Here is a 24946-nt window from a genome sequence, read left to right as displayed (position 1 = left end):
AGTGCTGTAGTAAGAATGCTCACATCCATATATAGTGAAAATTAAAATAATATAAAAAAGGATATCAGTCAAAAGAGAATTATGATAACTTGGCGAATATGGAGGAACATACAGATATTTTTGTTCCTAAGAAAAGGAAAAACCTGGTCAGTCTTTAGAACCTGCTTTGATTTCACTAAGTAATGAAATATCCAAATGAAAATTAAACATGTGAACTTTATGCCTTTGAATCCTGCTCATTAGAGGGTGGCACACCGTCTCGGCTCCTGGCACAGCAGGTGATTCATGTGGCTGATAAATCACTGCTGATCCTCTCAGATGAGTTTCTGAGAATTATGGTTCAGCTTCGGAAAGCAATTTAAGTGTCTGGCTCTGTAAGAGGACATTACAGGCTCCGAGTTGACCATGCAGGGAACAAAGTCAGCCAGGTAGCTAAGGAGGGAATTTTCAGCTGTCAGCATATGGAGCAAGTGGGAGCTTAGACGGGCTGATAGCAAATGCTGAAGAGGGGACTGTGTCTGAATTATCCCATCTTTCCTGGATTTAGGAGCATTAAGTCAGGGATTCAGTCTAAACCCCCTCCCAGTTCTTGGACACCTTGCTCATGCTGTCAGGTGTCAGCTGTGCTCAGGCACCTCTCTTGGAGAAATATACCCAAGTGTCTTTACATTGACTCAGCTGCCACCTCGTACTTGGTACATTAGTGAAGTGGGATGAGTTCCCCTCCTGGTCAGAAAGTGGACTGAGCCCAGGAAATGTTTCCTGAATATTGGTGTAAATCTGTTTAATTAGTGGTTATTCTTCCAGGAAACCCTGCCTCTGACCTCCAACTTTCCGTATGGACTGCACGGAATGGAGTACATAGGAAAACATTTTCATTCCAGCCAGCAGTGCTCAGTCCCTTCCGTTTCTGAGATGTTGGGGCAAGACTAGATGGATCCTTTAGCTCTTCCCTGCTTCATGGCTTTGCTCTTCTCCACAGTGGTGAGAGTCAGTGACACCCCAGAGGGGTGAAAGTTTATGGGCAGAATTGTCTCTCAGACTGTGAGTGATGTAGTTTTCCTAGCCATTGCTGCTTGCCTGCTAAAAGGTTTGGCTGACTGGGTCACAGGATAACTAATTTTTCTCAAGAGAATTATTGTATTGCTGAAGTTCCGCTGGTTCTTCCAATCATTTGGCCGCTGCTCTGACATACATTCCCTCCGCCCTTCAACTTTGACTGTTCCTTCACTGAAGTGGAAAATTCCCAGAGAAGTCAGGTTAGCCACGACCAAATTTGCAGTCGCTGACACTTGTTTCTTGTTCAAATAGTAGAGAGATCCTGAGCAATTTGACATGTGGGAGCACAGAACAAAGCCTACCACTTAAACAAGTACATTTGTTTTCTGCCTGAAATGTTAAGTAAGGATTGTGCTACAGCCCTTCCAAACCTGATTTGTTTCAGACAAAACCTGAGGTTGTCCTGGAATCTTGGCAATTTAATATCTAGTACTGTAAGCTTGAGTTTTCACTCAACTGTCTCTAGCGTAACTAAATTAGAGAGTTGCTGAGAGTACACTGGTTTAAATCACCCGTGAAGAATCATCCCTCAGCTACAAAGCTACTTTCCCCTTCTTGCTCCCCTCATATACGTTCTTCATTGCCTGTCCTAAACACTTACATAAGGTTGGCAGGCGTCTCTATTGGTAGGTAAATATTCCAGAAAAAAACCCAAACCCCACCTTCAAGTGTGATTTGGCACATAAGATAAAACCATACCTTGAAAAGCTGTCGGTCTGCCCAGGCCCCCGTTCCTCTGAGATGCAGGACACTGGATTTTGCCCTAGTTTGGTTCCTGCTGGTTTATGGGGATGGGGGTATACAGGTCTCTGATTATTTAGCCAAGTTCTGGGGTCTTTGCCATCAGCCCAAGCAAGATGGAGCTCATTTTGTGGGAAAGTGACATAACGAGTTGGGCAGCAATTAGATCTGCATTGTGGTGGACATTTCTGAAGAGGTTTGACTGACCTGTTGCTGTTCTAGTCACACCTTCTGTCTCCTCTTTTCTCATTACGCTTATACTGTTGATTTAATTTGTCCTCTCTGCCAAGTCCCTCTACTTTTGGTGCAGAATATTTGTTCTTTTGTTGCCATCTCCTTCTGTTTCCCCACTCGGTCACTCTTTTACACACAGGACAAGGCTGTCTCTGCTGTCTCTCTTTGCACAGCACTGAAGGCAGAGGGCCTCTGGGGATCATCATCATGGAAGCAATTAATAACAACACAGCAACGATGATCACAATTTTGTTCACATCAGAGCATAGATGGGTAAGATGGGCTCCTACCTCCACACATCTCTTCTAGCTGTGTATTTTCCCTGTTTGGGTGTAACAGTTTCGGTCTTTATTTCAGAATTTTTTTTGTTTCTTTTCTGTCTGAATGACAATTTTATTGAGTTATTGTGGCATCAAGTTCCAAAGCAGGAAATGAGAGATAAGTAATAGTTATGAAGGGACCAGTAGAGAGTCCCAGGATGAAAATCTAAGTGTTTTAACTGACTCCCAACTGAATCCCAGGTGATCAACCTGCTGATTTTAAGGCACATTTAATTTGTGCGTTGTTCACATATGCCAGTGGTCAGACTAAAGGTCTTCCCTGCCTGGTACCCTGTCTCTGGAACAGGCCACTCAGGGATACCCAGAGGACACTGCAGAAATCAGCATTTTGCAATATTTCTGCAGCCTGTTTTCCTGGCTTCTAGAAGTTTTCCTTTGAGAGATTCCTTCTCACCTTATCGGTACTGGTACAGGGGTTGTTTGGTCACCCAGACCCTAACTGTAGCAAGAAGGGTGTAAAGAGGGGATGTCCTGTGGGCACAGCTGAATATCCAGGCAGCTCTCTCCCACAGGTGCTAGTCTGGGATGTGTGGAAACTCGTGTAAACTATTCATAGAGCTCTGCTTTCCCTAGTCCCCTGAAGGTATGTGATGTATGTCCTGTGTCTTGGGCATCTGCTTGGTAGGACCAGAGAACTTGGTCACTGAAGTTCTTCAAATCTCAGAGACTGTTTGCGGCAAATAAAATTTTCACTGAACAGAATACAGCTAACATCAATTGTATCTTCTGTTAAAATCCCACCATGTACCATGTTTGGCAAAATTTGATTTTTGATTTGTCTGTCAAATGGTTGCTCACTGAAGTCCCATGGTAATTAGAAGGGTAAACAAATAATTTGTTCCCATTTCTTTGCTTTTTCCTTTTTTTCACTGGTACAGTTCTGTTGTGTAAGTGTATTATAAAACAGAAGGAAATAAAAATGGTTATATGGAAAATCAAGAACATCTGATGTCTAGAAAGAGTAAGAACTTAGGGATGACAGGCTGCAGACATCTGGATTTTTATTTAAATAGTCTTCAGCTTTGTATATGAATCATCTTTTGAAAGCCGAATATATTTCAAAGATCCTTATTGACTGTCTAATAATATCCAGGTGTGTATTTGATTTTATCTTCATACTGACATATTGTCCTAATGAAAAAGCCTTGAAATAATTTAAGTACAATTTAGAAGTTGACACTAGTGCATTAAAGTAAGAGGGAGAAAGAAGAAGAGGCAGAGAAATAAGCTGATTTCAAACATCCATCGTTCAAGACTTGAGCCCGGGGAGTTAATTTCTGAGTCTGGATCAGATTTTTGCATAGTTTGGAGTCAGAGCAGCCTCCCTGATTCACAGATGAAGGTACCACCAGCTGTTAAAGCAGGCAGAGATCTGATAACACAGGGTTAATCTGAGGAATGTATACAAGTCCTGCTGTGATAAAACCAGAGGCGGTTAGACCTTTTGCTCTGAAAGACACCCTGGCACTGTTGGGAGATTCATTTTGTCTGCAAAATCAGGCATGTAATTTCCCTTCTCCCTTGCTCTCCCCTTCTGTCCCGCCTGCAGCCAGTGCTGTGGCTCAGCGGCAGCCAGTCTCCCTGGTGACAACCAGGACAGCTGACCTTCGCAGGGTGGCCAGAGGGACATTTGCACTGCGCGACGTGGGCTAGGAAGCCCCCAGATTGGGTTTCCTCCTCCTGGTCTGAAGGAGTACGGGAGAGCAAGCTGCGGAAACCCTGAAACACCTCTGTGCTTGAAAGAAAGAAAGTGATGCAATCCTGCACGTTAAAAAAAAAAACAAAACCAAAAAACAAAACAAACCAAAAGCAACCCCCCCAAATCGTCTGTCCCTCAGGATCCAAATTGCATCTAGAAAGCCTCCCGCTAACTCGCAGTGTTATGTCAGTTGTACGCGGCGGGCACGGATTCAGACTGGTCCCCAGCGCTCACCAGTTAACACCGGCTTGTGCGAGCCCGTGTGAATACGTGTTTGCCCGTCCAGCCGGCAGGCTTGGCATCAGGAACAAGTCCAAACCTCCACCGACCCAGCAGAAGAGACATTACCACCTGTTTTCAAATGAAACAGCGGTACTGAAGTCTCTGGAGTGTGGATTTAGTTGTCAGGTTTATTTCCTACTTTCAGATGTTATCTGCCGCCGGTGAAGCTGAGCAGGAATAACTTCCCAGGCTGCACAGATAACTTTGCTTTTCGTTTCAGTCCAGCTCGAGACAGAAATCCTGTAAACGCTTTCATTCCAAACCGTGTGATGAATGATGATACAGGAGTTAAAAAAGTGAGGGTAAAATTCCTGAGGCACTCCTAAAGACTTTTCCAAGAAATTAAAAAAGCCTCTTAAAAACGGCAGCAGAGATCGAACGCTGGAGGGGGGGGGGGGGGGGGGGAGGGGGAGGAAAAAAAAAGGAAGAAAAAAACTTTGGCAGGCATACAGTGTCTTACATCAATCTAGCAGTCAGCATCTATGTAGATGTTCTTTCCTCCTTTTGTGCAACACCCCTTCCCTCCTACAGACCACCCAAAGCCCTATAAATAATCCAAGGACTGTATTTTTTCTCCAGATTTCTCTTCAGACCTCAAAGGAAAAAATATCAGGCAAAGGAAGGGAGAGAGGGAGAAGGGAAAGTGAGGAGGAGAGAGAGAGAGAGAGAAAAGATGGCTAGTGAATTCAAAAAGAAAGTGTTCTGGAGGGCAGTGGTGGCTGAGTTCCTTGCCATGAGCCTTTTTATTTTTATTAGCATTGGCTCAGCTCTGGGTTTTAACTTCCCAGTGGTGGGCAACAAAACATCCACAAGGTCTCAGGACAACGTGAAGGTTTCGTTGGCTTTTGGGTTATCCATCGCTACCATGGCACAGAGCGTGGGCCACATCAGCGGTGCACACCTGAACCCAGCTGTCACCCTGGGCCTCCTGCTGAGCTGCCAGATCAGCATCTTCAAGGCGCTCATGTACATCATTGCCCAGTGCCTGGGGGCAGTGGTGGCCACAGCTATTCTGTCTGGAGTCACCTCCTCTCTCCCAGACAATGCCCTGGGGCTCAACACGGTAAGTAGAAACTTTTAATTCCTCCTTCCCTTTTTGTTTTGGAGTAGAAATGTAACACCTGTCATCTGCTAAAGATGTGTGCATGGGGGGTGCAGTGGTGATGGTGACCTCAGGCAGCCAGTTGCTTGTTGTAGCAGGGGATCTGGTGCTGGCTGTTATCAGCATCGATCTTTGTCACAGAGATGGTCCTTCCTCCCCACCCCCTCCTCAGATCTTTAGGACATTATGGCCGTGATCACTTTTGCTCATGTTCAATTGTGTATATCCAAGTGGCTGAAAGGTGCCTTTTGACACCAATTTAGCATGAAAATCACTGGCAGTTGCATGACAGAGTCCCTTTTGTGGCTCTGAAGGTCTCAGGTAACAGACTGATGAATGTGCATATACCAATGTTGTTTTTTGCTTCGATGAACGTGGGTCTTTTTCAATACCTAATTAATGGTTTGTGTAACCTGATGATGATTGCAATGAAAACCTATGAGAACAGTGAAAGAGCTGTAGCAAGAGAACCCCTGTCAGCACAGGTGTGAGCACTACCTGTTGCATTAGGCAGAGTGCTCAGACCCTGCCTGACACACAATCCCAGCTGCACTTTTGGTGGGTTTCTCCTTTTGCTGTGAAAAATGGGTAAAACCCTGAATTCTCAGGTGTAGCCTGGAGAAAGATGTGCGGCAGCTACATTTAACAGGGGTCTAGTTTCAGCCCTCTCTCAGCCAGGTGCTCACAGCATGCTGCACAAAATCTGCCTGGCCACCACTCCTCCTCCTCAAAATGTTGCTTTTAATGTTGTCATTGTACCAGAACAAGAAAAAAAAAAAAAAAGGATAGATACACTTTTAAACTTGAAATCATCCCACTATCAGAGGCAGTGCTACAGCCACTGCAGTACATGGGGGTACTATAAATGGCAATTGCCTTATACTCACTTATTTCACCTGATTCAGTGAAGAGCAAGTATTTCACATCTTTCCTATGGCCCCTTCCTTGCAGAATACTCCTGACTGCAGTTTGAGACTTTAGTAATTTGAAATCTTACGCCCATTTGAAGCCACAAGGATATTTGAGACATAAAAGCTGCAAATACAATGCCTTTTCAGAAATCATTTAGACAAAAGGGAAAGAAAGGATTAAAAAAATAAATTAATAAATAAAGTAATATTTGCATGCTGTGGCATTACAGTTAATTCAGAAAATGGGGTGGTTTTTGAAAACATGATAAAATCTGATATTAAGAAGGTGTTTCCTGAGCAGCTTAGTATCATCCACCCTTGTGTCGCTCTGCGGGTTGGCTGCTTGCCTCCCTCGAGCCTGGTGCCTGCAGGTATTCCATCATGCCACTGTTTTGGAAATTTTGATCAGTTAATCCAAAACATTCTGGGGAAGAGGAGCGAAACATTTTATTAACTCCAGAAGTCTCTGACTGTCTGTGTGATACGTGATCTTTTCCTCTGAAACCACTGGCAGAGGGAACTGCTCAACCGCATGGGACGGGGTATCCGCCCCAGTGGTTTCCTCGAGAGGTCCAACTGCCATTAAACACGGGAGGTCTGGTTTCAGTAGCACTTGTGTTTGGTCTTTCCCTTTTACGTGCCACAAAACGTTGACAGCGGTCTCCTTTCTCTACCCAAAAGCCCTGTAACTGGCCATTTGTAAAGGGGGTGTAGATGGTAAGCCCAAACTCTTCTCGTCTCTCAGTCAGTAAGTCTCCAAGCTACAAAGATATAGTTCAGAACTCTGCACAAGGGCATCCCAGAAGAGCAGAGCCTATGGGGACAGATGGAAAGGTCAGGATAGATCAGTGCACTCACTGATTGTAGTAAGCTTAGGAGACTACTTCATGAAGCTCAAAACCAGCATGTGAGGGAAGAAGCCTTTATTCTGCATCCCTCCCACCCCCCCCCACCCCCCCCACCCCCGCCAAGCACCTCTGGAATACAATCAAATGCATTGTTTCCAAGGCCATAAAATGCACTTTAGGCAAAACCAAATCATCTAAGTCTCCATCATACCAATTTTATAAATCTGGCAATGATTTCTGTGCATGAATTGATGGATAAAATAGTTCCTAAAAAATAGTTCCCTGGTTCCAGTGCTTGCCATTGTCAAACATTCAGAATTTTGGGGTTTTTAATTTTCTTTTTCACATTCAGTTATAAATGTTGTGGCTAGAGGAACTGTGAGAAGACCCCCCCTGGAGATGGGGATGGGGACGGCAGCAGTTCTTCTCCCTTGCAAGAAAGAACTAGAGAGGAAAGCAGATCTATTCGTTTCCCACTGACAAGGTTGGACTGTGTGGGGAGAGGAGGGCTGAGGGGGAGTTGGGTCTGAGCCCCACATGGGGGAGAAGGGCAGAACGGCTGTCCTTCCTTCTGCAGGGTCCTTCTGCTTGGCCTGGAACCACAGCCCAGCATGGAGAGCATGCCGCCTCCCCCAGCAAACAGATGATAAGGAGATGCCACAGAGATTTGCTTTTATGTCATGCTCTTCAACCTGAGGACAAGGAAGGGAGGGACAGAGCTGGCATTCCTGCCAGCTGCTTTGTCTTCCTGCCCTTCCTGTGGAAAAGGAGGTGTAGATTCACTACTGGGAGAAAGAATAGAAAGGGAGTGCTGTTTGTTTGGCAAGGTTGGGAATAGGGCTGGGATGTGCCTGTGTCCCCTGTTCTGACCCTACCATGCTTGTGGAGGGGTGTTCTTTACAGGAAAAATGTGGGGTCAGTGGCCATCCAGTGTCCCCAGTGGATACTGGGTGGGATTGTGTGCCCAAACTTATATTTATCCTGCCCAGCTGTAGGTCCTGCACTGAGGGGCCAAGTGAGGAACCCATTTCCATAGGGTCCTCTCTAGTTCACAGAGAAGGAGAAACAAAGAGAGGTACTTTATATCTGTTGAGTTGTCCTCCAAAGACAGCCAGCTCTGAGGTTCAAGGCTTGGGAGCCTCTGTTAAGTATCCAGAATGAAGTGGGATCAATCTGTCCCTTTCTTATTGCCCAAAGGGAAAAAGGGAAAAAGGGGAACAGAAGCAAATGAAGCACAAAAAACCAACCACGGAAGGTGTAAGGTTTAAGAGAAGGAAGGGAGGATGGAAAAGCAGGATGGTCCTTTAACATGTTCAATAGTAAGGTCTGCCTTAAACTAGGACAAGCAAAACAGTCACATAGGAAGAGTTTGTTCCAAACTTTACTAAAGTCAATGGGAAGATTTTTAGTTATGTTGATTGTTTCCAAATAAGACATTCTAGGCAATATTCAGGGAGGTATTTAGATTACTGAATCTTTTAAAGACACTTAAACTCCCATATATTTTAGTAGTGATGTGGGTGCCAAAGTAAAATCTTCAAAAATTGGAAAAGCTGAAAGAGGACCATGGAGTGTGTTTGTTCTAAAAATTTAAATATTTTTCTTAGAGTATCTTGTATCTTTTTTTTGGCAATTGGATTACTACATGTTACAAATTTCCATTAGGTAAAACTGTAAGAACAGAAAATACCTAATCCAAAATGCACTCATCTGCCAGCATAGTTGGCTATTGTCTAGTGAGGACAGATCTGTAGTTTGGATAATGGAAGAAACTATTCATCACGGTCAGTTAATGACCAACAAAGAGCTCAAGCAGGAAAGGCGGGTGAGAGGAGACTTCTGTTTCTGTACTGTAAGGTAACACAATATTTGTGGTTCAGCAATGATTATCTTGAGAACTTTTATCAAGCTTTTAAAAACATGCTAAGCAAAAAAAAAAACCCACCCAAACTTAGCTCAGTTTCTTTTTTTATTTTTATTTGTGAAAATTATCAGAGTTTGTGAAAAATGCAGGCACTGTTTTACAATTTCATATTTTGGCATACTGATTAGAGTGCCAGGAAACGTGCCCCCTAAGTCTTGGGGGTATAATTTGGAAAGTATTTGAAAACTCTGCCTTGAAGTTTATGATGAAAGATATTATTTTAAAAGTTATAAGTGGATCAAAAATTGTAGGCAAGAAAAACAGACCTGAAGGTAGTGTTGCTCGGGTAGATAAAGAGAAAAGAAAACCAACCAAGAATAACAAATAGAAGGACTTAGTTTTAAAAAACACTCAGTGGACTGATAAATGTTGTTTGTGTAACTGAGGAACTTTCTGGAAAAGCCAGAATTGATCTGTGGGCAGTTGATTCAGAGGTCTGGAACGTTTTCTGAAGACAGGTGAGTAGTCATATAGATACTGCTCCCAGAGCACGAAAAGTCACTTGTTGCTGGAACACCCTTTGGCATTCCAGTGTCTCTGCCACCAGTGCCCAGCAGTGTCCCCAGAGCTGGATCAGCTGTGGCAGCAGAATTGGTGCACAAAGGGGTGCAATGCCCTTTGGTGATAAAACACACAGTGGCCAACTCCAAATCCTTTGTCAAAGACAGGGAGGAAGGACCTCTTTGCTGTCCTTGATTCTTCATACCAGGGCAGTATCTGCTATTTTGAGATACATTCCACACTCATCAAAGTCACACTACAGAATGAGTCCCCTTTCCATAGGTAATCCCAATGAGCTGGATTGTGGTACAGCAGCAGCAGCAGAGCAGCTTTGAACCCCTCTGCTGGAGATGGCATTTTTCTGTGCTGTCTGTGTCCCCCAGGTTCAGCCTTATTCTGCTACTTGTGAAAGCTGAAGGTTGGACAATCTCTTGTCTGCAGATCCTTACCTTCCACAGATGTACCATCTTATCTCTAGGACATCAGTGGTGGTGATTTTTCTGCCAAGAAATTGCCAAGACAGAAACCTCTAGTGCAAACGTAAAATTGCTCCTGCACTGGGAGTTCCCTTTCATGAAGTTGTGGCCTGCCACACCTTTTAATGGCTTGTGTGGGTCAGGACTGATGTTTTTATCTTGATATACCTCACTGAATCTTTCCCATCCTTTAGAAAGTTGCTTCCAAGGGGATCATGGAGAGGAATCACCAAACTCCCCACATTTGGTCCAAACCAGTGCACCAGTGGTGGCCCTCTGACCATGGGCAGTGGGACTTGCATGGCTGGACTCGATGACTCAGTGTTTACCTTGTGATTTCCCTCTCTCATTGTGCCCTTGCCCTATGAGTCTGTTCTCCTCCAACCTCAAATTAAACAAAGTCAGGTTGACTTGGAAGCACTTCCAAAATAAACTGAGAGCTTGACAGTGTGAGTGGACAATTGAGTAAGTGATGCTGCTTTTCCTCTGAGTCAGTATGGAAAATTGCAGTTCCAGAGGTGCCGCTGGATGGATGAAACATGCAGCTGAGTTCCTGACCTCCAGCGCTTATTAAAAATCCCTGGATGCGTTTTCTCAATGCAGATTATATACTACGCCTTTCTCAAGTTTTGATACAGTGAGCTTCATTCTCCTTGTCCTTGTCTTCTGCCCTCCCTCTTTTCAGTTCAGCCTAGGCTTCTCCTGCCAGCCTTGCCTGTGCTGGCATCTGGGGGCTTAAGCACTTGAACTTCTACAAGGGAGCAGAAGTTGCTGCATTTTCAGAGTGAGCAAAAAGGTTCCTGTACATGAGATTAGTCTGGGATTTTATTTTCTTAACAAAGGGCGCCACAACAATAGTTCATTACTCAATTTCAGTTTTACAACAGCAGTCTTTTATGGCATGCCAGCATTGTACTGACTTGTACCAGGCTGGGCAGGTGGAACACAGGAAAGGCACCTGCTCAAAACTGGCCGTAGTCTTGGCTGCTTTCTAGTGTGTTCACACAGTGACAGCAGAAACATTTGGGCTGAGATGTAAACCTGATGGTTATCACCCATCCTCCAGATTTTTTCAGGATAACAGGGGTTATAGCTTTAATCCTTAGATGTCACAAGTTATTTCATATTTCCATTTCTCCAAAGATTTGCTTAGTGTTGCTATAATAATACAGCCATATCCTGAGCTTTTGTCAGAGAGCATGCAGGGATGCAACAGCATGGCTGTTTCTGGTACAGGACATAGTCCTTAGTGATCGTCCACCTGTGGGACAGTCCTCTGATGACAGAAGAGACTGGTTCAGAGCAGGTTTTGTGCCATAAACTGGGTCCATGTCCAGAGGATCCAAGGATGACAGGTTCATTGTTTGAAAAATGCTCTGCAAGCCTCAGATGAAAGGTCATCTTTATTTATTTCTACTTAGAAACTATAGAAATTTATGAAAGGGATGCACAGAGGGTTGTAAATAATGAGTTGCATTAGATATAAACCCACTATTAATTTGGTAGATTGGTTCTGTAATTCAAATGGAGTCATGCTGGGATTTTTTGAGAACAATTTTTTTTTCTGTGTTTGACCAGCTGCCAAACTAAGATTAACTATGAAATACAAGGAAATTGATCCTGCCACCACCCTTCTTGACTGGTGAATAAACAGTTAAAATGCTTTTCCTTTCCTTAGCATTCTATCTATTATGCCATGCATACACGGATATTTTGTGTGTATGTGTATACACACCTCCACACATACTCACATACCAGAGACAGATCAATAGATAGAAAGATTCTTCAGATGAGGTAAACCCAAAGTTCATTTCATAATTTAAATTAACTAGAAATATTTAAGAAAGTATCTGTTAGTGTATATTGATTCTAAATCAAGATCTGACATGTCAAGAACCACAATCTGAGGACAAATGGAAATTTCCATAGCAAACATGAGAATGAATATCATGGAGCTCTTCAGGTTAAATTGATGCAATGGTAAAAACAACTTCTAAGTCATTGTATCAGGGCTCACATACTTCAGCAGATAATGTGAACCTTCAGGTGAGTTGAGAACAGCATCTCTTTAATCAGAGAATCCTAAAAAATGTTACTATCTTGCCTGTATATAGCTACCTTTAAGGGAAACATTTTTAAAGCAAGGGTGCTAAACCACATCACAAGTACTAAAGGAAGAAAAAATAGCCCTTGAAAAATTTCCTGTTTGTCTCAAGAGGAAATTGCCTGTTTTCTTTAGAGCAGTGGTACATTTTTGCTTATTTGTCCATTCTTTAGCTTAATTGAGAGAATTCAATAACAGAGTGATCTTTACCTAGTATCACAACTGAAAATGTCAAAGAAATGTTCATTCTTAGAAAATCTCCGTTCAAGAGTTAGGGAAACCAGTCTAAACTATTGTGCTTGTGCTCAACTTCATAAATAGCAAACTATCTGTATGTTATGCCTCTGCATTTCTCAGTTTCTGTGCTTCCCTGTCTTTAAACTGTTGTCTCTATTACCAATGCGCAGAGGCACCCTTTCCACTGTGGCTGATAGGGTACCTGGCACAATAAGACATCATCGTCTGTGGCTGTGCTCCTCAGTACCTCCAGAATAATATAAATACCAGTGTCGTGGAGCAAGTGAATGTCTTCTGGAGGTTTTTCTGACCTGGCTGGGAGCAGTATTTGGTCCTGTGTATTTATTAATGTGTAACCTGATGGGAAAGTACTGATCTTTCTGGCACCCAGAGCCAAAGCTAGTGCTGGTGTTTAACTGCTGCAGCTCCACTGAAGTCAAAGAGATCTGAGGCTAAGGCACAACATTAACCTGTTAAATCAAATATACAGGGCCCGACAGGCATCCTGGAGGAAACTCTATAAACAGCAGGAGAGCAAAAACATGTCCTGAAATCTCTGCACAGGGTTTCTCTTTTGGCACCTGTGGAGCGGAAAGGAGCAAAGAAATCCTCTGTGTACTTTCCTGGTGGAGCCTCGTGCATCCTCACTCCAGGAACCGCTGAGAGGTACCACAGACAGCCAAATTTTTCCAGGCCCTTGACACTTAATTTGGTGCCAAGCGAAGTCAATGAATGCTTTCAAAGCAGAACTGTGGCACATGTTTCCTTACACATATATGCACAACTTCTCCTGAAGTTGATGATGGCTGTATTTGGACTGAGGAATGAATAAAGTCAGGTTTGGCCCCTTTTCCTTTTTTTGATACGTCTTGCTTGATGAACAAGGTGGAGAAATGAAGGAGCTGGAATTGTTCCCCTAGTTCCTGAAATCCATTGCACATATTCAGAGCTGGTTTTTAATTCCATGGAAAAGCCAAATCTTCAGTGCACTGCACAAGACTGACTGTACGAACTACCTCAGTCTTGGGAAACCTGAAAACTTCACAGGTTTGCTGGAGTGTTTGTCTAGAAGTATAAAGTGAATATCGCTTTGGTGCAACTGCCAACAGCCATACTGTGAGGTTTGTGCAAATCCAGCTAGTTATTCCAGGAACAACATAGAAAGGAAAATTCTATTAGGCTCAAAATTCAGATATGCCCAAAATTCTCCTTTGAAAAACCACCTCCTTCTGGGCTGACAATACAGGAGATCGTAAATAGCTCCATGGTATAAATGAGTGCTTCGAAAGTGTTACGGAAAATGAACTATTTGCTTGGGTTTTGCTGGGTAAAGAAAAGAAAAAAAAAACCCTCACCATTCCTCATCCTCTGAATAGAAGTTGTTTATTTCTCAGCAGCATGACTTATAAAAAAAAAATTTCCCCAAAGCAATGTTCCCAGAGGCACATCAAAAAGTAAAAGCGTAAATGAAACAAATGCTCTATCTCTAACGAGCTGAGCTAAATGAAAGTGCTGTAAAGGAATTGACTTTTACTGTCTGTCACTGGCCTCACATGTAAACTTTATGTGCTCTGGTTTAATATAAATGAAACCGTCCTTCTTCTCTTAGCAGGCTGCTGCCACGAAGAGCCCTGGCTAGTTTCTCATCAGCCTGAAGACAGGGTGGGAGAAGGGAGGTTAGGCTTGTTCCTGGAGGGTGTCTGCTGTCCAAAGAATGGAAAATATGAATTCTGCTTTGGGAATTGAATGAGTCCCCTTTAGAGCTCTTAAGGCTGTATTTATAGGAAGGATAATCTAGCAGAGGACAATATGTTTTGTCCCTAGGTTCTGCTGAATGCTTCTATTGTTGATTTAGGATACGATCCAAAGCTAATTATTTGCCTCATAAGCAGCTTCTTCTGAGTGCTCCTGTTGTATAATTTTAAGTGAAACTCTTTAGATCTTTGCCTGTCTCAGCTTACTAAAGATATTAGATTTCTGTACTCTCTGAATCCCTAACGCTCAAATAACAGGTATAGAAACATCCATTTCAGAGTGATACTGGTCAATAGCAAGGAGAGAAGAGAATAACTGCAGTTATATATATATGGGGATAAAGTCTCTGAGTACATTTTGACTGTGAGTTAAAGGAAGAGACTTCCAGTGGAAGAAAGGTATATAATCAGGATGGAAATTATCAAGTTATTTTCAAGACAGAGTTGGAGCTGAACGCATGAGAAGAGTCAGAGAAAGTGACAGGCCAGGCAGTAGAAGATGGTTTTGAGGGAAACAGGGAGATTAATTTCTGAGATTACATTTGAAGAACATTGCATTAAAGAATTTGCCCAGCTAAACTTAAGTGATAGTTCATATAAAGCAGCATAATTAATAATTCCACTGTGGGGATAAAGAAGAGAGCATGAACCACTTAAACTGATGTGAAGAGTTTTCCTTATTAAGAAAAATAAAGAAAATCAAAGAAGGGAATTTTTAAGCTACAGGAAGAAAACACAGTAAGACAGAGAGAATTTCCTTGAATAAAATGCTAGAAGTCTTCCTTTAAGAAAACAGTCTGCTGTGGCTGAGCTAATCTAATAATTTGGAATGCTGAAAACAGCAGGCCTGGTGAATGTTGTTAGCTTTGTATTTGAATTCAACAGAAGGAAAGAGTTCTGTCTGCTATAAAGATATTATTTATTGCAGCAGAGGTCCTTAAAATGCTAGATTTTGTGTGGACAGGAGAACCTAGTTCTCCCAACATGAAGATTAAAACCACTTTATTAAAAGTTAATACATTTTTAGTCAGTCCACAACATGCTTTTTATTATGTGCTAGCCATGCTATTGCTGGGGCTCTGCAAAAGCTGCCTTCCCTAGGGGATGGCTGGGATATGCAAAGAAGTCTCAGCCATCAAGGATGTTGTATGTGTCACTAAATTGCTGTGGCTTAACTTACCTCTCCCAAAAAACACCAGTCAGCATGGCACGCAGTGAAGTGTTTCATAAGAATGTAGAAAGTTGACATTCCCCTACTGAAAAATAGACTTTTACATTTCCAGAGGCCTCTCATTTTTCAGGAACAATGAGAAACTAATCCCTGTTATATGAAAGTAAGCTGGACCCTAGAGATACAATCCATGGCTAAGGTTTTGTTGGATGAGATGGAGCACAGCACCACGTGGTGAAACCACCTTGCATAACAAACTGTCTTATCCATATAACGGGAAACAGGTTTGAACTTGATATACTTTTACTCCTAATGAGAAGAATATGAAGCTGCTAGAGAAGTACACAACTGAGTTTACCTTGGGCCAGTTTAATTTCCTGTCCCCAGTTCTTGTCTGAAGGCAGGCAACTAATAAATATCCTGCTCTAAAAAAAAAAAAAAAAAAAAGAAAAAAAAAGAAAAGGAAAGAAAACATCCCATTAATTTGCCCAAATTATTGCTTGAAGCTGTGGAAGTCAGTCAGCTAAACATGGCTGTTAAGGGTACTTCTGAGAAATGGGTGTCCCTAGTTCCCATCTCCTGTCTGATGTTGTGGAGAAATGGAAGCAATGCGACCACTGCCCACTTCCCAAGACAAAAAAAAAAAAAAAAAAAAAGCAGGTGTTGGCTTCAGCTAATTACTAGTCTTACAGTAATAACTAGATAATGATTTTTCATGACTTTTGCCCTCGAGTTTAACACTCCTCATTTGACTGTGTTACAAGTGTCTTGACTCACTCACCAATACAGATTCCATCTCTGCAGAGACTTCCCAGTGACGGACCCACCGACCGTGGCTCCACTATCTGCACATGTCACCAGCTGTTTCTGGACATTAACTTGGCAAAACTCAAAGAGCAGCACTGAGGCAACTCTGTCCCCAACCTTCCCACAGGGAGAAGCTTTCCAAAAAAAAAAGGTCTCTTAGGTAATTCAGCTTAGACGAGACCTCAGGAGGTCTCTAGCCCAATCTCTTGCTCAAAGCAGAGTCAGCACTGAATTCAAGCTAGGTCACAGGAGCGGCATTAGCATTATCAAATAAAGAAAAATTTTTAATGGGGAACCAGTATTGTACCTCATCCCATGTCCAGTAACGCAAATCAGAGGGCTTCAGCATGCCCTAAATGCTTCTTTAGGCTCCAACTGGCTGCAGCTCAAGAGCTTTCTGAATGAGATGTGGTTTCTATAAATTTACTGAATTCCAGTGGATTTTTCTTCTGCAAACTTGTTGAGATTTAGTGGTAGAATTCAGCTCACAGGGTATACCTCACTTGGAGTGCCTGCAGGTAGGCTTCTGCTTCTCGTCGGGGTGCCACTGCAGCCAAGGCAGAATTATTCAGTGCAAGCTGATGCAGCCAAGATTCATTCAGCTGATCAGTTATATGTGTCTATATTTAACACCCAGGTCTTGCCAATGATGTCATCCACTTCTTGCTGTGTTTCTGGTGCTTCTCCTGTCAAAATAGTGACTTAGAGATGAAGTTTAATGGAACAATTCCTGTGAACGAAAAAGGAGGATAAGTCTAGATAGGTTCCTGTGGTGTGGGAAACTGTTTGGGAGATTAATGTGGGCTTGTGTGTTTCATTTTAATCCCTCAGAGCATATTTGGCTCCTTAAAGCACCAAATCCACTCTTCAAGTTTCACAAGTCTATAGCATGAAAAGCTGAGGGAGTGGCTATGCTGTTCCCTGCCCTCTGACAGTTTTTCTGTTGCCTTGATGAGCATCACCTAAAATGCAGAGCTTGTGAGAGTTACTGGACAGAGATAAGAATAGGTCAGGGATTTCTCAGCAAACACATCAAGGGCAAATGCAGTGTCAGCCCACACATGCTGCCCACATCCCTTGTTGTGACCGTTGATGAGCAGTTGACCAAGGCAGGGGAGAGTCATTGCACTGTGCATATGGGTCGCTGGAAAGGGACCTCTTCACCCCAACACTACAGCAGAGGTGACTGTGTCTTATGTTTCAAGGCATTATTCTATCTATTTGAGAACCAGAGATACGGTCACTTTAGATTCTGGATACTCCCAGTAGCAGAATGCTAGATATTAAGACCAGTGGTTAATTTTTGCCTTTATTTTAATGACAGCCTTTGCTAGTCAGGTCTCTGTAATGTATAGTACTACTTCCTACTAGGTTCAGAGTAAGATTTAGACAGCCCTGAAGCTTCTTAAGTCAGGTATTCTACAAAAATTCAAGCTTTCCTTAAAAAAACTGCATAGCGTATGGAAAATACAATGAAAAAAACCAATGAAACAGAAACTCATGTTGGTTATGCCTACCTCGTTCTGTCAAGAATTTAAAAGAGCAGATTCAAAAGGTGCAAAATGTTCCATATTGCATTGTTAGCTGAGTAACACTTGCAAATCCACTGTGACTAAGGATTATATAAGTAAATACACACACATACATATGTACATTTTAACTTGATACTTGGAAATGCACCTTCCTACTACGCATGTTATGCTTTGGCTGGGATATGGTTAGGGTGGTCAAGACTCATACTCTTCCATGTGTTGCTGTACCCTGGATGGTCCAGGCTGCTGCCACAGCGACACTATAGCTGTGACAGGGAAGCAGGTAACAAATGTCTATGATTGTACACTTACACACTGCAGATCCACAGACCACAGCAAAGCAGAACATCCAAGGTTTGCCTCAGTTTGCCTCATTTTGGAACATGGCCCAGAGTCCTTGCTTTCACAGTGGAATCTTACATCCCTGGCAGGCTGTGTAAAATTACATGCTAGAGGAAAGCAGAAGGTTTCCTATGATATTTCCAGGTTTTCTTTGATCCCACACAGACCATCAATAAGTGCTGATTAGCAGGGAGAATGACCTCAAGTCACGTCAGCCGTAGGATGTGTTTTCCTGGAGGGAAAGGAAGAATATGATTTCCTCCTCCCAAAGATAAGGATTATCACAGGTTTTAAAAACACAATTTTGCTCTTATTGTCTTTTTCCTTTTATAGAAGGCCTTCAAACGAAGGGAAAGACTAATGGTAGGTCAGTGTTTAATAATTTGAAATGCCGAGGCTTTGTCAAATACTAACTTCAGTGCGTCAGACCTCAGATCTAGACTCTCTGGGGCTTAACTGTTGCATTATGATTGAAGATCTTTTAGTTTCTTATCCACTTTTGGGCATCTGTATATCACTCATTTGCCAATACACCTGCCTTTATAAGTTTGACCATTTGCACTTCCAAATGTGAGATAGGATTGACCGGAGAGTCTATAGTCCAGATTCTTAAAGAGCTACTTTTAGTACCAATGAGATGCATTTGTCACCTAATTTGTTGACAGCAACAATTCCCACTGACTCTGCAGCAAAAAAAAAAAAGTGATTATTTATAAAAGGGGATGACAAAAGTAACAGAATGGTAATTTAAGTCATATCAGGCATTCAGCATGATTGTCTGGATCACATAATTTTCACTGCCAGCTCATCTATATATATATATATATGTCAGACTCATATTTCTCACTATTTAAGTCCTATTAACACTGAAGGTTTCATTGATGATATTAATTTATACCGTATGGATGTCAAAGGAAGCAAAATGCCCACAATTTCAACCAGAATTCACTTCTATCTGATGATAAACTGCTTCTAACTCAAAGTATATCAGTCTTGCATATTAAAGAACAAGATATAGAAATATATTATTAATGCTTCAGATTGGCAGGTCTAAGAAAACAATATAATTTCACTGGTTTTAATGTAGCTAATGAGATTTATGCTGGCTGAATATTCAGATGATTTTTTTTTCAGTGCTTAGGAATTTGAAATTATGCTGCATTGTTACAAAGAAACAAGACAAGTGAATAGCAAAGGTGGAATGTGAAAGAGTTCAGCTAAACATCTGCACTTTTTAAAGTTATACAAATATTAGTTTTAGGGAAATTAGGGTGTAAAACTACAAAAGCAGATTTAAATTATGTTTTCCCATAGTTTCATTGTTGTGACAGTGTGACAGGTCACAATAACATTATGTTTTTGCCATGTATGACCCAGCAATTTTTAATGCAGCGGCTACAACAGATGGGGTAACCTACTGATAGCACTATTCTTGAGCAGAAGTTTTGCAGTTTGCTTCCTACTCTGAGTCATTCACATTCTCAGTTTCTCTGGCTTGTGTCCAAGCTCATATTTCAGCCTGTGTGTGCAATGTAGTTATTTCTGCTTAACATCAAGTTATTCAACTCAGATATAGGCTTCTCTTGTCTTAACTGACATACCACTGAATATAGCGATTAGAAGCAGAATTCAAACCTTCTTATGACATTGAATGGTTTAGCTCCATGGTTTCTTGTTAAGCACAAGTTTCTAACAGTACTCCTGAAACATAACAGCATTTCTATTGTATAATCTTCATTTATGTGAATTACTGTGGCTTCAATATGTTCTACAGCATTTACATAAATAAGAAGCTCCACTGATTTAATGATTAATAATACATTTGGAATATCTACATTTGCCAGTGTCAGTTTTTCTAGACAATTTGCTTTACTTCAGTAGGAAACTGAGATAATTCCCCCATCAGCCATGAATTTCTGTTCACTTTTTCTTTTTCTTCTTTTATCTTTTTCCCTGTTAAGCAAAAGCAACCCAAGGAGAGAAATGTCTGCTCAGGTCTGCATTCTCCTTTTGAGACAGTAGATCCTGCAAAACTTTGTCATACTGGTTGAAGTCAGGTAGGAGCATCAAGTGACATTTTCCTTCTTATCTCTGTGCAGCTTTCAGAGGGAATCAATGCAGGACAAGGACTAGGTATTGAAATCATTGCTACCTTCCAGCTGGTGTTGTGTGTCCTTGCCACCACAGACCGGAGAAGGAATGATGTCTCAGGATCAGCACCTTTGGCCATTGGTCTCTCCGTTGCCTTGGGACATCTTCTTGCTGTAAGTTTTAGCTCTCACAGTTGATAGCTGCAATGTCCCACCCCAGGATGGGCCAGTGAAGGCAGGAAGATGATGGGAAGATGATAGTTTTTTCCTTCTCCTTCCACTTCAGATACTGACCTCGTTTCTGCCACACGCATGGCCCTTCTTTCTTGAACTCTGTGGCTGTGGCACTAAGTGATGAGGTTGGAGGAGCCACTGCAGTAGGAACTGTTTCCCTGGTGGGAAAGGACAGGCACATGGCAAAGAGTCTTCCCCCTTTTTTCTGAGGAAGAGTGGGTGGGATGAATGAAACTGTTGTGAGCATCCAAACCATACTGCCGGCTGTCACATGCCCTCCTGTGTAATGAAGCTGCCACACGTGCATCAGTGCCTCACCACTGGTTCTCTTTCCACCTTCTAGATTGATTACACCGGTTGTGGAATTAACCCAGCCAGATCTTTTGGCTCAGCGCTGATTGCCAACAACTTTGAAAATCACTGGGTAAGTTGAATCAGTTTGTTTAGCTTACAAGAGGCTATGCATATACACAATCTACAAAATCAGGAATATATAAACACATATCATTAGCACCAAGTCAGTGAGTTTCCATTTCCATTTCATTTAACAAAGAATAATCTCCTTTTACTTCCAACCAGCCTCTGGAGATCACAAAGTCCTCAAATTGAGTGTGTATATTCAAAGTAATACAGTCATTTTTTTTATTTCCCTTAAATTTTATTTATTTCAAATATTTTTAAATGTGAAAGCATCATACACAGAATCCTGTATTGAGTATTTATTGTTTAAACTGGGTTTGTAACGTGCTACTGCTTTATCTGGTAAAACCTAATTTAGGAAGGTTCTTAAGCAGGTCTATAAACTGAAATGGATCATCTAATATTTGGAAGCTAATAAAATATTAATCTTCTTAAAGTTAAGTGTCTGCTTATGTGCTTTCATGGATAAGTGCTCTGGAAACATTATAATTTTTAGATTATTCCCTGTGGTTAAATGTGTTTAACATGAGGAACTTCACAAAAATTAACATTTCACTAAAGCTCAATAAAGGCGGCTGTTATAAAAGCCCTAAATGACCATGTGTTTTTGAATATTTTAAATATAGCTTGTTCCAACACTACAACTCATGATTTCGACAGCCAGTTGTATAGACATCCATGGAAATTTAGTGGTAGTACAATGGATTGTGAAAATTTTGGATACAGATGCTATTTTAATCCAAAGAATAAAACACAAAAGGTGAACACTGGGGAAATCTTGCTATTAATTAATGGCACTTAAATCTCACTGAAATACTTCTATTGGGTTACTAAGGTAATGTGACTAAGCTAGTAGCTACTATTTTCAGAATTTAATAAAATATTTTCCTTTGTACAGAGAGAAGGAGATAGATTCATATTAAACCACTGACATTGCTGAAAAAAAACCCCCAACATTTTCAGCCTCAGAAAGTCTTTGGCCATGCAAATCCCTCGAAATCAACTGTTATTTTTAATAAAACCAACCTGCCTAAAAATATACTTTTATTACCTCTCCCTCCAAACTTTACTTACCTTAAGTGAGTAGACAGTACAATTACAGTACTCTCACTAGCTAAATAGCAGCTAGCAGCAAATTAAGCACCTGATTAGGTTCTCACTGAGTGTTACTTTCTAAGTACCAATCGCTGATAGTGGGAGAATGGAATCCAATGCCCTTGTTGCTTTTAGAATTTGTGCTCCCCTGCCAAATCTATCTGGAGGAACTGAGATGTTTTACCAGCGGATACCTGATTTTAAATATCAGAACTTGATAAGTCACTTGATAGTCACAGCTATTAATCTCTTCTGTCTATTGCCTATTCATGGTGAGACATTCCCAGTTTCTTGCCTTGCAGTTGAGTGAACATTCCGGTGATAGACTGTAATTTTAATGTTTGCACTGTAAATCTTGTGGTGAAAAATCCTCAGAGGACATTTTCAGAACAGCTTGAAATGCCGTAATACCTGAGGCATTAACTGGGCTTGGAACTGTGTTTCAGATCTTCTGGGTTGGCCCAATCATTGGAGGAGCAAGCGCTGCCCTGATTTATGACTTCGTCCTGGCTCCCAGAAGCAGTGACCTGACCGACCGTGTGAAGGTGTGGACCAGTGGCCAAGTAGAAGAGTATGATCTGGAAGGAGATGATATGAACTCCCGGGTTGAAATGAAGCCAAAATAAAGAAGGACAAGGGGAAAAAAAAAAAAAAAAAAAAGCACATTGGTTTCCGAAGATTTTATCAGTGTTATAGACTGTAAACCAGAAAGCAGTACTTTGTTTTTTAATTCAATATGTTTTTCCATTTTTTGCCCCCAATCTTAATAACATTTTTATATCTGGGGTTTTTCAATTAAAAAGTCTTCAGACCAAGAAGTCTTTAGACACTTTTGTGTGAGCTAAATAAATTGGGCTGAAAATTAACCCCTTTCTTACCACCACCAAATTTTCTGGTGTATTTAACATGAGTGGTTCTCCCAGCACATCACTCAGTAATGATAAGTAGTCCAAATGACCAGTGTGTTTGCTGAAAGAATAGATACTGGGGACAGAAAACCTTCTGTACCAATAACAGGGGCCTTATACTGGAAAAAGTATTTATACAAATATGTGAGGCTGGTATCTAATGCCAGCAGCACATGTGAAAAACGATGTCAAACCATTGCCCGAACGCATCTTTGGAAGCAAACACCACTAACAATGACTTGTTATGTAGACTCAGCCATGATTTTCTAAATGTTTGATAAACTCTGAGAAAGAGCACCAGAAAGGTTAAGCAGGGCAAGATCCTCCAGTCCCAGGACCCGTTTAGATTTTCCTGTGCTTCATTCTCCCTGAGCATCCAGCTCATTGTGCTGGGAGAGAACGTATGACAAAAAATGTATAGATACGTTAATTACCAGGAAGTAATAACTAGAGGTCAAATTGAAGAGTAGTAATAACAATGGCAAGAAGAACAACACAGTGCCAATACCTAAACAGGATCTGATTGTTCCTGTGACTACTCTGCTTTTGTTCATCTTATAAATTGAACCGTATGTTTTAAAGCAAACCAAGGGGGGGGGGGGGGGGGGGGGAGGGAAGGTTCCTTTCTTCCTGACCCCATTCTAATAGCCAGTGCTGTGACATTCAGGGACAATGAGTAGATATACACACAGTATATTTTCTAATGAGGGACAAATGCATAACTGTGTGTAAGTCCATTTTGGGGGTCATTGCTTTGTTTTTATATATATATATATAAATGTTTATATATATGTTTTATACAGAAAGCCTAGTATACTGTTTTGTAAGAAAATAAGACAAATGGAAAGAATTGCAGCAGTGCTTAGCAAATAAATGACACTGGAAACATAAAGAAAATTAACACTCTAAATGATGTGGAAGAATATTTTCTGTTTTCGTTTTTGTGTGTGTGCTACTTATGATTTCCTGAGTAATCCAAAGCATTAGCTGGTCTTACCTACTAACTATAGAATATAGTTAAAGCAGATACATGCTGATATACTTGTTCTGCACTAAACAGTTTTACATAAGAAATGAGGCCCAGAGGAACCTACACAAAAAGCTGTGCACTTTACCATTCAAACACCCCAGGGGTAATATGATGGATGTCTCCCCTTGGAGAGACGGTGTGGACATGGAAGTTGAGAGAGGGCTGATATGGGAATCCGCATAGGTTGGATCATTTCATCAAGCTGAGCAGATGCACAATGAAAAAAAAAAAAAAAAAAAAAAAAGGAAATTCACCAGCAAAATAAAACAGAATACATTTTATCTTTCTTGTCTACATTTGGTGTGCTATCACATGTATTGTCTATGTACATACAGCATGATTGAATTTTGGGGTGGTTTAAAAATAAAATCAGTTGTGCTAACACATGAAATGTTCATGATTCTTGATTTTTAATTTGCCTTGTAACACAATGCTATTTCATTTCCTATACCACTCTTCAGGTGCCCACCTGTAACACTGAGACCATTTCTGCTTTTCCACTCCTTTGATTTGATGCTAGTCTTTGGGGAAAGGGAGATTCTTCCTTCCTATGGCAGGGGAAGCAGGCCCTCACCTGGAAGAAAGCTCTATCTAAATTATACTTAGAAGTAAAGCAAGGTACCACAACCTTTTGCCCACTTTCCAGAATCTTTTCTCAACTTCATTTGTTGGTATCCTAGTGCATCCACTGACCCCCAATTAACCCTTTTTTTGCCTTGCAGAATCTATGGCCAGAACAGTTGCGGAATCACCCGCAGCATATAGGGCTTTTTTACAAGCTTGAGGTAACTTAACACATATAGTGATGGAGAAAATCTGAGATTCACAATTTGTTCCTTAGTCTATACCCTGTGAAGAGCAATAACTTGTCCTATTTTCTATGCCTCAAAGCCCAAAACTCTGAAGACAAGCAATACTGCCTTTCCGTTTGGTGTGCAATAGGACTAGTCACGTTAGCTGCTCTAGCTGCTGCTTATGATCGCCATGATAATAAACAGATGAAAGATGCACAACAACTGTTTCACTAGAGAAATAAAAAAAAAGAACAGGTGAAAGTAAATTAAGTGCTATTTCTTAGTGTATTTATTCACAGTAATAATGTTT

General features: G+C 41.4%; 1 protein-coding gene across 1 annotated transcript; it reads left to right on the top strand.

Annotated features, from left to right (window-relative positions):
- Nucleotides 1-4849: 4849 nt before the first annotated feature.
- Nucleotides 4850-24233, top strand: AQP1 (aquaporin 1 (Colton blood group)). Its single transcript, XM_005442310.3, has 4 exons — nucleotides 4850-5419; nucleotides 20165-20329; nucleotides 20733-20813; nucleotides 22351-24233. The coding sequence occupies exons 1-4, from the start codon at nucleotides 5030-5032 to the stop codon at nucleotides 22528-22530; spliced, it is 816 nt and encodes a 271-aa protein (XP_005442367.1). The 5' UTR covers nucleotides 4850-5029; the 3' UTR covers nucleotides 22531-24233.
- The last annotated feature ends 713 nt before the right edge of the window (nucleotides 24234-24946 follow it).

This window comes from Falco cherrug, chromosome 4 (genome assembly GCF_023634085.1).
Source record: "Falco cherrug isolate bFalChe1 chromosome 4, bFalChe1.pri, whole genome shotgun sequence".
In the NCBI taxonomy this organism is placed as follows: domain Eukaryota; kingdom Metazoa; phylum Chordata; class Aves; order Falconiformes; family Falconidae; genus Falco; species Falco cherrug.
Note: the sequence above shows the minus strand (reverse complement) of the source record. Positions and strands in the feature narration are given on the sequence as shown.